This window comes from Columba livia, chromosome W (genome assembly GCF_036013475.1).
Source record: "Columba livia isolate bColLiv1 breed racing homer chromosome W, bColLiv1.pat.W.v2, whole genome shotgun sequence".
Classification (NCBI taxonomy): Eukaryota; Metazoa; Chordata; class Aves; order Columbiformes; family Columbidae; genus Columba; species Columba livia.
In genome coordinates, this window is record NC_088641.1 from 18001678 (window position 1) to 18016557 (window position 14880).

General features: G+C 40.3%; 1 protein-coding gene and 1 long non-coding RNA gene across 19 annotated transcripts in view; one reads left to right on the forward strand and one right to left on the reverse strand.

Moving 5' to 3' along the window:
* Positions 1-14880, reverse strand: part of LOC135577160 (5'-AMP-activated protein kinase catalytic subunit alpha-1-like) — a 63799-nt gene extending 48919 nt beyond the window's left edge. For 8 of the 18 annotated variants that reach the window (XR_010468741.1, XR_010468740.1, XM_065044974.1 and 5 more), the window contains exon 1: positions 14677-14880. Coding sequence is in view for 6 of the 18 variants with exons in the window: in XM_065044974.1 (XP_064901046.1) it covers positions 14677-14803 (127 nt within the window). In the remaining 12 variants the exon portion in view is untranslated. The remainder of the gene's footprint in view (positions 1-14676) is intronic. The other 10 variants (XM_065044975.1, XM_065044980.1, XM_065044984.1 and 7 more) reach the window with 6 other exon arrangements.
* LOC135577162 (uncharacterized) lies at positions 5612-12629 on the forward strand. The gene is made up of 2 exons (XR_010468742.1): positions 5612-5996; positions 12429-12629. It is a non-coding gene; the product is annotated as an uncharacterized LOC135577162 (long non-coding RNA).

Here is a 14880-nt window from a genome sequence, read left to right on the forward strand (position 1 = left end):
AGAAGCTGAATATAATCTCTTGGGGTGAGATTTAATAATCGAATTGGGTATCAATTTAGAAGTAATAGGGAAAGAAATTCGGATAAGATTATGTTCCCTCAAAGTGGAAGATGAGAATAAAATTAATCCTGAAGTGTGGTATACGGAGGATTCAGTAGGGAAACTGAACATAATGCCCTTTAAAGTTAAAATCTCTAGCCCAGAAATACCCATTCGGGTAAGACAATATCCAATATCTGAAGAAGGTCGAAGTGGGTTGAAACCAGAAATAGAAAGATTGTTAGAAAAAGGCTTGCTTGAACCTTGCATGTCTCCTTTTAACACCCCCATTTTACCTGTAAGAAAAAAAAAAAAAAGGATGGGAAATGGAGGCTGGTACATGACCTGAGGGAGATATACAAAAGGACTGTGAGTCGATTTCCCGTAGTAACTAACCCGTATACCCTCCTGAGTCATGTAAGCCCGGATGATAAGTGGTATAGTGTAATAGACTTAAAGGGCGCCTTTTGGACTTGCCCATTGGATGAAATTATTTTGCCTTTGAGTGGGAGGACCCAGATACTCATAGAAAACAACAATTACGCTGGACTGTACTTCCCCACAGGTTTACGGAGTCACCTAACTTGTTCGGGCAAGCTTTAGAACAAATTCTGCAGGGATATGAGCGCAGTCCAGGCATAAAGAAAGAGCTGATAAGTGCCCCTGTGTTGAGCTCGCCAGATGATACGGAAACCATTTTATTTGTTCACTAATATAGATGCAGGGACTGCATACGGGGTCTTGGCACAAGAATGGGCTGGACATAAAAAAACTGGTAGTTTATTTATCTAAATTGCTAGACCCCGTTAGCAGGGGTTGGCCAACATGCCTACAAGCAATAGTAATCAGCTGCATTACTAGTAGAAGAAGCACAGAACATAACATTTGGAGGAGAATTGCATGTTTTGACACCACATAATATACGAGGGGTTTTGCAACAAAAATCTGATAAATGGATAACAGATTCTAGGTAATGGATTACAGATTCTAAGTTGTTAAAATACGATAGTATGTTAATTGAATCCCCTAAATTCACCCTAGAAATTACTTCCTTGCAGAACCCTGCACAGTTCTTATATGGGGAATCTAGCAAACAATTAACACATGATTGTTTGAAAACAATTGAAGAGCAAAAATAAACAGCAAATAAGGAAACGAGTTCCCGGCGGAAGGGAACTCATATACCGGCCATTCTCAAGAATACAGATTGATTTTACAGAGTTGCCAAAGGTCGGACGCTACCGTTATTTGTTGGTGCTAGTAGACCACCTTACACACTTTGTGGAGGCATTCCCAACAGCTAGAGCTACTGCACGTACAGTAGCAAAAATACTGTTAGAAGAAATAATTCCCCGATATGGAATAATTGAAGCCATTGATTCTGACCAGGGCCCACACTTTGCATCAAAGATTATTACAGAGACCTTCCAAGCACTACGTACCAATTGGCAGTATCATACTTCATGGCATCCACAAAGTTCAGGAAGAGTAGAACGAATGAATGGAGAGATAAAGAAACAACTCACAAAACTAATGATAGAAACCAAAATGTCATGAGTAAAGTGCTTGCCCTTAGCACTATTAAACGTACGAACGCAGCCGAGTACAGACCTCGGGATCTCACCTTTCGAGATGTTATATGGTATGCCTTATGATTTAAAAATACCACAGGACCACCCAGAAATAAAGGATTTCCAAATAAGGAGTTATCTAATACAGTTATTAAAGCGAAGAAAATACCTTTGGGAAAAAGGGTTGGTGGTACAGCGTCCACCTCTGGACATAAAAATACATACCCTAGAACCTGGAGATAAGGTACTCATAAAAACATGGAAAGAAACATCATTAACCCCTCGATGGGAGGGACCTTTTGTTGTTTTACTCGCTACAGAAACAGCCATCCAAACTGCCGAAAAGGGGTGGACACACGCCAGCCGAGTTAAAGGTCCAGTCAAGACTGACGCCTGGACTGCAGAGCCCACGGACGACCCTCTGAAAGTTAAACTACGGAAACAATAAATGGACTTGGGCTTGTTGAATCATACTGTGCAAGTACAAAAAAAAACCAAAACAACAATAAAGTTGTCCCATTTGTAAAAATCATAGAATTAGATGTATTAATATAAGTTGTAATTGTTATCCTTTTATATGTTTTAGATGCACAGTGTGCTGGGAAAAACTGGTGGTTGCATTACCTAGACGGTCTTCCCCTTTGAGGGACTTGTGATCAGTGTTATTCGATTGAACGAGAAATTACTGGATTGGCATTAGAACTTAAAGCCTTACGAGAAGAAATTGAGGTCAAAGGCCCTAGTTAGGGGAACAAATACTGGAACGAGTTTGTTCCCACCCTAATGAGCCGACTCCCCTGAAATTACAAGTGTGTTGCTGAACCACTGTAAAGGAAATAGCGTGCCATTCCCCCTTGGTAAAAAGCTGCAACTAGGAAACCTACAAGCGACGGTGCGGTCGCCGTAAACATTCGGGGCCTCCTGAAGAATATTCTTGCTGCCAAGAAGATGGTCTACCCCGTGGCTCGAAGCAACCGAGTCGACGGGCAAGGCAGAGGAATAACACAAAGTGGGGGCAAAAACCCGAATCGAATTGTGCAGCAATGTTGGGAGAACTACCCCAGTGCTAGGCAGCACAACAAATTGCGAAATCAAAGCACGCCGAACCTGGGCAAATGCAACCGCACCTGGTATGCTGTATTAATACTATTACTAATGGCCAGTAATGGGGAGTCAGCACATAGACCATACAAATGGACCCTAATTCAGGTAGAAGAGAGCCGAGTGATTAAAGAGAATATTACAGTAGGATGCCCTAGTTTTTCTGTAACCCTTTGTCAGTTAGCACCTATACAACCATGCTTAGATCAAAAAGGTTATTATGTTTGTCCCTCTTCCAATCCAGGGAAGAGTTACTGCAACTATCCTAATGAGTATTATTGTGCATATTGGGGTTGTGAGACAATTGCTTCAGACTGGAAACCGGTTGTGCGAGATAAGTTTTTGAATATAACCTGGGGGCCCAGCGGTTGCCAACCTCCTAAGCAAGCACTAAGAGCGGCCGTTGATGAGGACCTGTTAAGGACAGAGCAATCTATAAGTGCGCTAGAAAAATCGGTAAGATCTCTCTCTGAAGTAGTCTTACAGAACCGACGAGGTTTGGACCTACTATTTCTTAAGGAAGGAGGACTTTGTGCGGCTTTAAGGGAAGAGTGTTGTGTATATGCCGATCACACAGAACTAGTAAGAGACACAATGAATAAACTATGAGAAAATATAGAAAAACGAAAAAAAGAATATGAATCTCGGCAGAGCTGGTATGAGAACTGGTTCAGACAATCACCCTGGCTTACAACCCTCCTATCCACTATAGCAGGACCACTGATTCTTTTAATCCTAGTATTAACATTCGCACCTTGTATCTTAAATAAAGTAACAGCGATCGTGAAAGGCAGACTAGAAGCCGCTCACTTGATGTTGATTGAGGCAAAATATGAGAAACTGCATGATCAAAACAACACCGAATTATTAGCATTAAGTGGTCAAGAGCTGCAACACTTTAACGAACAAAATAAGTAAAAAAAAAAAAAAAGGAGGGGGGGAATTGTAACAAGTAGTTCAGAGAAATGTTTGTTCATTAAAGCTCCTGGAGATGTTTGAGGTCTGAGAAGTGTTTGTATGTGTCGAGGGTTAAGATTGCGGGGTGACAATAAAACCCTGGCAGATGTGTTGTTAACCTCCTCTCCCCCCCGCCACTTCCCCCTTTTGCCCCTCCCTCTCCCCCCTTCCCACTAAGGACAGGTGATCGGGAGGAAAAGAAGCACAGAGAGAAGAGAGTTGGAAAAATTAACAATGTTTTACTAATGCTACTAATAAGAATAGAGGAAATAATACAAAATATACAAAACCAATCTTGAAAGTCTCAGCAACTGCAGAGCCGGCACCTGAAGTCCTGGATTAGACTCTGCAGCCAATCGGAGCTGGATTCAGTCTCTCACTAGGCCTCAGTTTGCAGGGACGACTAGCAAGGTCCTCTCCTAATGTCGGCCATAAGGAAAAAGGGAAAAAGGGACGAGATCCTCGTGATCTCCCACTTTTTATATGAAGTATTCACGTGAATGGGATGTTATACACAGTTGGTCAGTTTCTTGGTCACTTGTTTCTCGTTGCCCCTCTCGCGAGATGTCCACCCATGCTTATCAATAAGTTTGCATTCCATTGCTAGGTTTACCAAAACATGTGTCTGGTTCTCCAGGAAAATGCAGTTAATATGAAGGCTTTAGCTGACAGGCAAATTCACTAAAAGAGAAACTTGTTTTTAGCAAAACCAGGACAGTATGCTTACTTGCTTTGTTCTGCTTGATGTATTTACCTCAGAAGTAACCAAAGTAAGGCAATCGAAACTGGCTACGCAGCAGTCAACCTCACATGATGCAAGGCACACCGTGAGAGCCTTCAACATGAGTGAAAAGTTACAACCGGAAGCTGTGGACCAGAGATGGACTATAAGAACCATAGAACTGCATTAGCTGTGTGCGCGTGCCGCAAGGGAGACTGAGGTCTCTAGGCCGCACCCAGCGCTGTCTTTGCTTATTGCTTGATTAGAAATAAAACTTTTGTTACTTACAAGACTAAGTCGAAATTTATTACACAGTTGCTTATAATATTTATACAGGTCCCATGCCCGTTTTAAACAGGCACACAGGATGGCACATGTGGTTACAACCATGCTAGGATCAAACCATTTTTCTTCCACCCACTGTGTGCAAGGGGGGGAAGGTTTACAGCTGTGCCTCTAATTTCTCAAATATTGATATTCTGCTCAACTACACCAATTTAAATATCACAGAGGCACTCCGAAATTCAATTTACACAGGCAATAAACTCCAAACAGACTTTATTCTAACCAGAATAGTTGGAGAACCAACTAGAAATGGGGTTTATCCAAAATTATTCAGCACTTTGACAACATTATAAAACACAGATCTCAGATACCAATTAGGAATTCAATTACTACACAGCTAATTCAAACTCAGGGGATCAGATCCCAAAACTCTAGAGTGATGGATTCAATATGCGCATCTCCCTGTTGTCCCAAAATCGGGGTTCTTTACCCAGTGTGCAATCTGCCAATTATACACACAGAGCTGAAATATCATTTCATTACAAGATTGCACAATGTCAGATGCTAGGTGGTAAAACCACAAAGCTAGCACACCACCTTCACAGTACTTACATAATGTATACTTTCGATTTTGATTAGTACCTCCCCATGTTTCCACCCCCTTTCCAGGATTGGTTAGTAATTTACATATGGTTACACATTAATTTTCTTGTACTACACATGCTCATGGGTTAGGGTCTTCACCTAGGCAAGGGTCTTTTGACCTGTGGACCTTATTTTTAGTATTATAATGAGCAAAGTTCATCCAAGGGACATTCTATCTGACAGTCTCAAGATATATGGTAAACAAACTTCACTAATTACACGTGTTCCAGGATGTTCAAACTGCAAGAACAGCAGCTCCTGATAAGGAGTTCCTTAAATATATCTTGGTTTAAAGAGCAGACTGACCTGGTACTGGTCCACTGGTTGCATATCCTTAAGTTAGTCATTGCTGACAGGATGCATATTGCCTACACATCCTTAGGTTAGTAATTGCTGACAGGATAAATTCCTTTAATTTGTAATGACTACATTCCCACTCATACAAAGTGAAGACATTCAAGGGTACCCAGAAGATCACTTGCCAATTAGGCAAGGCACCTCAATCCTCAAGGAACCTTCCATAGACAGCCAGTCTAAAGAGGACTCCATATCCACTGCTCCAAGGAAGACCAACTCAAAGAGGGTCTCCAGCAGACTCCATTTATAACCCAGTTGAATCTGAGCTGTGGTCATTTATGGTAGTGGTCCAGAAGTACATCTGCCACAACACCTTAAATGTAAGTAGCATACATTTGAGCAATTCTACAGCTTTGCATATAAATATTAAGATATTCAGTTCTGACATGCATTGCATTATAAAGTTTAATTTATCAGCAAGTTTGTTTCATTTCTGATTTCTCAGTCTACCTTAGATGAAAACTGGAATCAGAACTGAGAAAAACATTAGAAAGTCATTTATTAGCTACAACATTCTATGTTCAATATGCAAGGAACATAAGAAAACAGTTTATCCAAACACAGTTTTCATTCAGAGTAATTAAACAGTAATATTTGCAGTTGGCTGAAACCAATTCTAGCCATCACAGCCTTCAAGACTGTGTGTCTCACGCCTTGATTTTATTCATTGACTGGAAGAAAACAAGTTTTTCTGCTTCTTCAGCCATTCGCTAATTTCAAATAAATAATTGAAATGATAACACACTGTGGTTTTGTGCAGGTACAAAAAGATCCCAAAAAGCCTCTTCACTTGCTTAAGACTTTTAAAATTGAATGGCTATTTTCTTCAATAATTCCCCCCCCTCCCCGCCATTCAATTTAAGATTATATCAAATTTCGCTTTTTAAGATATGAGTTTCCATTAACCATCTACTTCATGAAATAAAACTGTCTTGGACATGATCCACCAATTATCCATTAGCACTGTTTGGTTACTGCAACAACTCATATTCAAAGTCTTAAACTATGTATTTTTTTCAGAAATCTTTCAGTCTTCCCAGACAAAAGTAATCTTCACTTTGCTGCATAACGTAATAGCAAATATAAGTTTTTCTGTATGCATTTAGTAAAGATAAATAAGAGAAGAGCTGTCATTTTTTTTTCCTACTGTAAAGTGACTTTGCAGCTTTGTTATTGTTTGTGTACTATCACATTAGAACTAAACTGTTAATTCCAAGAAGAAACCATACTGAACTGTTACTAAGGTTTTAAGTCTTCATCCACATGCCATAAGAACTTATATGATGAAGCAGTTCCAAGGTATCTGGTATCAGCAAAGCAGCAGACACTAAAACTGGTAAGAAACCACTGATTACTTTTGAATTTGGCATAAAGACAACAACTAAAAGTAAGACCTCGGATAACATCACGTAGAAAAGAAGCCAGTGTTATCTTTACAAAAGCTACAAAAGTTTTAACAATGAAGGGGAAGGCTCACAAATAAGAAGTAATCAAAATATATTTGTTAGTCACCCTAAGCCTTTATGAGCTATCAGTTCTTCAAAAGAATCACTATGAAAAGAAGTTCCCTTTACAGAGTCAACATTTCCTTATATTTCTTTTTTCTTTGATAATGCAAATTGCCTTCAAGCTTCATTATGACTATGCATAACATCAGAATTTCCAAGACAGACTCAAAGCAGCGATTACTTGTTTTAACTGTTCAAGTGCAGGAGCAACATTCTCTAAACTTAATTCACCATATCTCTGACTGGAAAACAGATCCCAAGGCCATTCACATATTCTTATGAAATACAGGTACCAGTTATGAAGGCTGTAGTAAAAAGCTGAACAAGCATATTTTGTATTTAATGAAGCCTTTCTGTCACATGCCAAAAAGCCAACCCAAGGCTCAAAGGAAGGCAGTCATTAAAAATATGAGCTAAACAAATTTTTACACTAATTTAACAAAAAAAAAAGTTAATGCTGTGCAAAGGCATATTGTTGCACAACAACATTACAACATTAGATAGCAAAGTGATCTTCACTGTCCATTCCCAGGTCTCTTATCACTGCCTTAATCAAGATAGCCTATTTACATCAGTTTGGCAGGCTGCACAGACCAGGATTTTTAACCTAGTTCTATAGACTGAAACAAATATATTTACAATCTTAACTAGTACCTTCATTTTCTCAGTACAAATCACTGGAAGCTTGACTACTCTTCCCTTTATGAAAGCTATTAAAAAAAAAATCTGGAAATAAATTTTGCATTTGGTTTCAGCAGGAAACATCAGCTTTAAAAAAAAAAACACCCCAAAAATAACACACACAAAAAAACCCAACCCCCCCCCCAAAAAAAAAACCTACCACCACCACAAAAAAAACACACACACACACACCCCCAAAACAAAAAAAAACTACCACCACCAAAAAAAACCACACACACAAAAAAAAAAACACCACACAAAAAACCCACAAACAAACAAAAACCAAAAAAACCCCACCAAAAAAACAAACAAACAAGCCCAAAACAAAACAACACCGAAAAAACTCCACATAATTGATTTAGGTTTAGGTTCAGTACTCTCTTTTACCCCACAGCTTTTTACTTCTGTGGTGTTTTAGCTTTGCCTTCTCCATGACTGCCCATCTGAAGCACAGTCAAATGCTTAAAGTCAGTCAGTAGTTAATTCAGGCTAGTACAGCCAGATGAACAGTTAAACTGAAAAAATAACACATTAGTAACAGTTATCTGTCTGGGAGGGTAAAAGGGTAAGTAGCAGGGTGAAGTCATCTGACAGCTACCTTGACAGCAGACCCACTTTCAAAAAGCCATATACCCGACCCCCTACATCACATGAACTCTCAAGGAAAACCCTAACTGAATAAAAAAAGCTACAGTTTTTCCTTTTATTGTCAGTTGATGAAACCATATCAGTCACCAGAGAAGGAAAATGCTGAGGATTACAGGAAAACAATCACATATCTGGTATTAAATTATGAAAATGTGTGCTCAGGAAGAAAACTAGTGCAGCACAGAAAATATGCCTTTTATGAAGTACAGCTAGAGCAAGATAAAAACAACATCTAAGGACAAGATAATAAAACTTAATTTATGTAAACAGATCATTAATCCATGAACACTTGCTTCCAGTTCCTAAATAAATTCCCAGAACACTTAAGGAAGGCAATAGAGCTATATAGTAATCTTAGAATTTATATTTATTTGGTACCAATACTTATTTCTTGCAACTAATGTGTGTTTTTAACAACTAAAGTGTATTTTGCAACTAAAGTGTTTTTGCAGGCATTGTATTTATCAACAGCATCTAAAAGAACTTATACCTGTTGCTTTAATATACCTCATTATCTGTGGATCTAATAGTGACAATTTCTCATTGAATGCACTCAGACTTATACTATATATTATACTATATATTATACTATTATACTATTATATACTATATATACTATATATTATACAATTATATACTATATACTATATATTATACTATTATATACTATATACTATTATACTATTATATATTATTATACTATTTGTGAATCTGTGCCAGGGCATACACCGGACCGGCTGTTGAGCACAATTGGACTAATAGTGCTGACTTAGGGTTATTTGATGTAATTGGGCATCAGTCAAGGGTTCAGCCCAGCCGCACTAAAACAAAAGGGCTTAACTTTGACACTACTTCTGGTAAAATAATGGAAAACTAGCAAGGTTCATATAACAACCCCTGAGAATGCTATATGGTCCTGTACCTTGACTTGTCCTCTTATTTTACATCCTTCGTTGATATCAGATTCTAGAGTTATTGTATTTCAGGTATCTTCAACGAATACCTGTGCTTTATCTAGAGGAGACAGCATTGGAATGGTGTTATTGGTGTCACAAACCAAACATCAAATTGAAGTTCAATCTGAAAAAGCACAAGTTATAGCTCTCCAAACTGTGTGAGTAATTACCTGATATCAGGTTATCTGGACTAATACTAGCGGCAAAGAGCTAGAGTAACACATATGTATTACCAGAAGGAAATTACACTCCTGTTTTCCTCCCTTATCACAACATGGCTCTTCGTGCTTTGTAGTCTTGTACTACAAGCACATGACCTGGATACATTTCTGTAAGATCAACATGTAAATACTTAGATTTGGTTAGCCTCGACTGTAACTAACTTATTTGCCTTTTGTATTAAGAGAGGATTAACAGCTACAGATTTTTTGACAATGTTTCATTGGCATGCCAACCCCAGTAGCTGCATTATAGAATTATGCTATGCTAAGTGGTTTTGATATTAATGTTCCTCATTGCTGCTTTTTCCAAGTAGGAATGCCAAGGAACATTACAAAAATCAACCGGCAGTAAACTCTCAGTCTTCAACACCATAAACACTGCTTTGATTTTGAAGGCATGTTCAACATAACTGATGAATCAGCTAGTGTAGAGGATGATATTCAATATCTTCGGTACTTAATGCATCAAATGAAACAATCTACCGGTGGTGCCTGGCTGGATGAATGGTTTAATCCCCAGACAAGATGAGTGAAACATGTGATTCAAAGCATTATTGTAAGGATATGTTTATTCCTTTTTCTATATGCATTTATTGCATGCCTCTAAATTACCCTGCAAGCCCAGCTTTGCCTTCTCCACAACTGCCCTCCAGCTTTGCCAGTCTCAGCAGGAGCGGTCTCTTGAGTGAGGGGGTTGAATATGGGAAAACAATGGAAGATTGGCAAGAAGGATTGTAAACACACTCAAGTGACTTGCAGCTAGGGTACAGAAAAACACGAGTCATTGTGCTGGTTTGACTGAAAACTAGTTAGTTTTCCTTCATGCAGTTAGAAACCTTTATTTTTCGTAGCTAGCGTGGTCATTGTTTGGACTCAGTTTGAGAACAAGAAGATAACACCCTGTGACAGAACTAATATTTTTAATTGCTCTGGTCTGAGAGCCAAGGACAATTCTGAGCGCTCTGCCCACAGGTGTGAGGCAGATAGTAAGGGGGGCATAGATGGGGCAGACCTTGACTGACATCCAGACTGATCAATAAGAATATTCCATGCCATTAGCATCAGGCTTCATATTTAAGGAGAGTCGGGATCTTCCAGCTAAGTTCTTTCCTCATTCGGTTGGAGCCAGGACAGAGACCTGTTGGATGGAGTTCTGTTTGGGAGTTTCTTTAGTTCAGCCTTTTGCCATCCTGCCATTTTGCAGAGGCTTCTGGGCCTTTCTGCCTTTTTCTCCTCTCTCCAGGATTGGCTGTTCGGGACCAGGGTGCTACTTCCTAGTACTGGCTGCTCAGTGCAGATAGAGTTCATGAGGAATTGCATTAAGTATATTTTATATTCTATTTCTATTATATATATATTTACTACTAGTATATTAGTTCTTTTGTTATTTTATTAAACTGTGTTTATCTCAATCCAAGTTCCTCCCTTCCATTTTGATTCTGTCTCCTATTTGGGGGTGGGAATGGGGAAAGTGAGTGAGCAGCTATTATGGTTATATTGCTAGCTCAGTTTAAACCAGGACAATCATACTAATTGTTGTTTAGTCTTGTGTGCTTGGCAAGCAGAACAGCTGTGTTTAGATAACATAGGCCTGTGACAGATTTAGAAGCACCCTACTGAACATGCTTGAGATTCCTGCTTTGTTGTGGAAAAGATCAAAGCACAATGGAAAACTAGACCTGCACAAATCCCTGAAATACAGGCAAAACCAGCAGGTTCACTGATCCTTTAACATGAACCAAACTCTGCAGTGCCTGCGTCCCCACTTGTGTGCCTCTGCCTGGGTGCTGCTTTGGCGATTCCCAGGTTGGTGAGGTAACAAAAATAAATTTACACTCTGCATTTATTTCACCCATGGTTTTGTGGTTGTTCCTGCATCCTGTCTGTGCCAGCTCACACACTGCTCCCCAGTGGATGACAAGTGATGGTGTCACTTTATAAGCCAGCCTTGAAAAAAAGGAGACTCAATGGGCTTTACTCTTCAAAATATTCTTCTGCTGCTTTCCTAGATATTCTTAGAGTCAAATATATTCCAAGTTTCTACAAGATGCCAGAAGTTCCTTATTAACAACTGACTTCCAGGTAGGATTTGGTTCTACTATTATGCAGAGCACTGTCCATGACATCACTCTCAATTTCTAGAAAGGAAAAATCTATGTTCTTCATTCACTTTCTTCAATCATACAAAGAGATATGACCACAATCCAATGCTACTTCTGAGCAGAACTAAAGGGAGGTAAATTTGAAACAAAACATGGTAACAGACTGCTGAAACATAAGTAATTACTTCAGAACATGCCAATAATTGAAAAAGCTTGTGCAGTGAACATAAAATAAGAACATCTACACTGAAAAAAGATATGATGTTAAAAGCCAGCTAGCACATTAGATACAACAGAATAAGCTGGAGGTTTTTTTACTAATTATACTGGTACATGAGTGTCCTGGTTTTGTTAAAAAACAAGTTTCTCTTTTAGTGAATTTTGCCTGTCAGCTAAAACCTTCATATTAGCTGCATTTTCCTGGAGAACCAGATACATGTTTTGGTAAACATAGCAATGGAATGCTAACTTATTGATAAGGACAGATTCACATCTTGCAAGAGGGGCAACGAGAAACAGGTGACCAAGAAACTGACCAACTGTGCATAACATTCCATTCACATGAATACTTCATATAAAAGTGGGAAATCATGAGGATCTCGTTCCTTTTTCCCTTTTGCTTATGGCCAACATTAGGAGAGGATCTTCCTAGTTGTCCCTGCGAACTGAGGCCTAGTGACAGACTGAATCCAGCTCCGGTTGGCTGCAGAGTCCAATCCAGGACATCGGGTGCCAGCTCTGCAGTTGCTGAGACTTTCAAGATTGGTTTTGTATATTTTATATTATTTTCTCTATTCTTATTAGTAGCATTAGTAAAACATTTTTATTTTTTTCCAACTCTCTTCTCTCTGTCCTTCTTTTCCTCCCGATCACCTGTCCTTAATGGGAAGGGGGGAGAGGCAAAAGGGGGAAGGGGGGGGGGAGAGGAGAGGAGGTTAACAGTACATCTGCCAGGGTTTTATTGTCACCCCGCAATCATAAACCCTTGACAATGAGTTATCCATTAGATTAACCATAAAATAATACACTTATTTTAATAATATAACCTCAGTCTAGTATAACTCGTTTGTGAAACAACATTTTAGATTTGTATACCCCAGTATTTCAACAGTTCTCACAAACAACACAGCTTGAACAGCTTAAGATAATGCAGAGTTTTTTCACTTGCAGTGAATGACATCAAGGGAAAGTTTAATTTCTGCTTTATTTCTACTAGGCTTCAAGTTTACTGCATGGCATCTGCACCCCAACTATGAAAAGTTGTTTAAGTCTGAGGTGAAAAAAAACTTTGATAACCTCTGGTCAAATGTTTTTAGCACAAAGTCTTCCCATGTCTGTGTGTCCACTGTGTTGCCAGTTAATCCAATAATCTCATGCCCGTCTTTTTATGTTTATTTCTCCCCTTGTAGAGGAACAAAGCTTGCCTTCCTTATAAGACATCCAGTATTAGTATTTGTGCAGCAAAACATACAGACAGCTCAAGAATTAAGACTGCCTGCTTTAATTACTCATCCAGTGATGTTTTAAATAAACACAACATTATTAATTATTATTATCAATAGCTTCCAGGAATTATTTCCACAAATACAGAAAAGAAAGCTTTTGCTTCTCCAGCGATTACTTCCTGCTGTAGAACTACAAGTCCCACTCAGTCCCTGAGAAATCAGCTAACACAACTCTTTCCTGAAAAACATTCACAGCATACCAGGCGCTATTTCCACACTACCACACTCAGCAGCATTCAAACCGTAGCCTCAGGCCCCCTCCCTACAGCCATCGTGGCCAGAGCCGGGGCTCTATCTAACGGTATGTGAAACGCCTTCTCACGGCTGCCCCGACATGTCAGCCTTACAGTCGCCCCCATCGGCCTAGCATCGCCACAGCCCAATGACTCACCCGGCCCGGCGGGTACGGCCGGGCAGCGCCCAGCAACCCAGCTTCCCCGGCGCCACCCCCGGTGAAGCTCATACTGATAGAGGGAACTAACATTTTAAGGGTTAACTAAACATATAATGGGTGCCTACTAATGAACTAACACTTTAAGGCTTAGCCACACAATAAGTGCTTAGTTTAGAGCTTTATGTAAACAATTACGTTAAGAAAAACAGAACCTCATCGAATGCCAAGATAAGAAGTTTTACAGCACCAGCTGTAACCTTGAGGAGACAAGACAGCAAAGATTTACAGCAAAAAGGTGGCACCAGTCTGATTTCGGTCGACCTGGCAGCTTGGGTTCCAGCCAATTCATCATAATGAGCCAAAGGTAAAAAGTTCACTGTGACGAAGCTGAAGGAGCCTTCATCCAAAGACTCCTCCTCAAGACCACTAGATGACACTGCGCAGGCACAACAGGGCGGGGTCAAGGAGGAGACTATGGAAATGACTACCTGGGACTCATTTTAATAAGAAGTGGGGAAAGGTTATGAATATGTATAGGCGTTCCTGGGGTCATTATGAATATGTAACACCTTACTATATTTAAACACACCTCATATTGTTAGAAGTTGCACATGAATGGTGGAACGATCCCCCTTGTGCCCGACATCGAAATAAACATACCTGCTTTATAACTTTGTGAATTGTGAAGTTGTTTCCGCGCGTCAATACCCCCCTAACACTCTGAACTGGAGATGGAACGGGTCCAAGCCTGGACTAGGGCGGCAGCCCGGCCCCCACACACCTCCCAGCCCCAGTCAGGCCTCGGCGGCCACCTGGCCCCAGCTTCAGGGGTCCAGCTGCCGTGAGGGGATCACAGGCGACTGCATCCCTCATCCAGCAACGGAAACTCCACTACCCAACCCGACACACCCTCCCAGCGCACTACCCCCTGCAGCCCGACCGGGTCATGCCGCTCCGCGAGGCAGGCTGCGGCCCCACCGCTCACCCTTGACTTTGCCGAAGGTACCGACGCCAAGCGTATCACCCAGAATGTAGTGCCCAATCTTCACCCGCCCGTGCTCATGCTTCTGTTTATCTGCCGCCATCTTGAGCCAAGGCCCGAGTCTGCGCATAGTGCACTACACCGAAACGCTGGTGAGGGAGGAGCAACTACGCAGCGCCCGTCCGCACTGAAACCCGGAAGTGAACT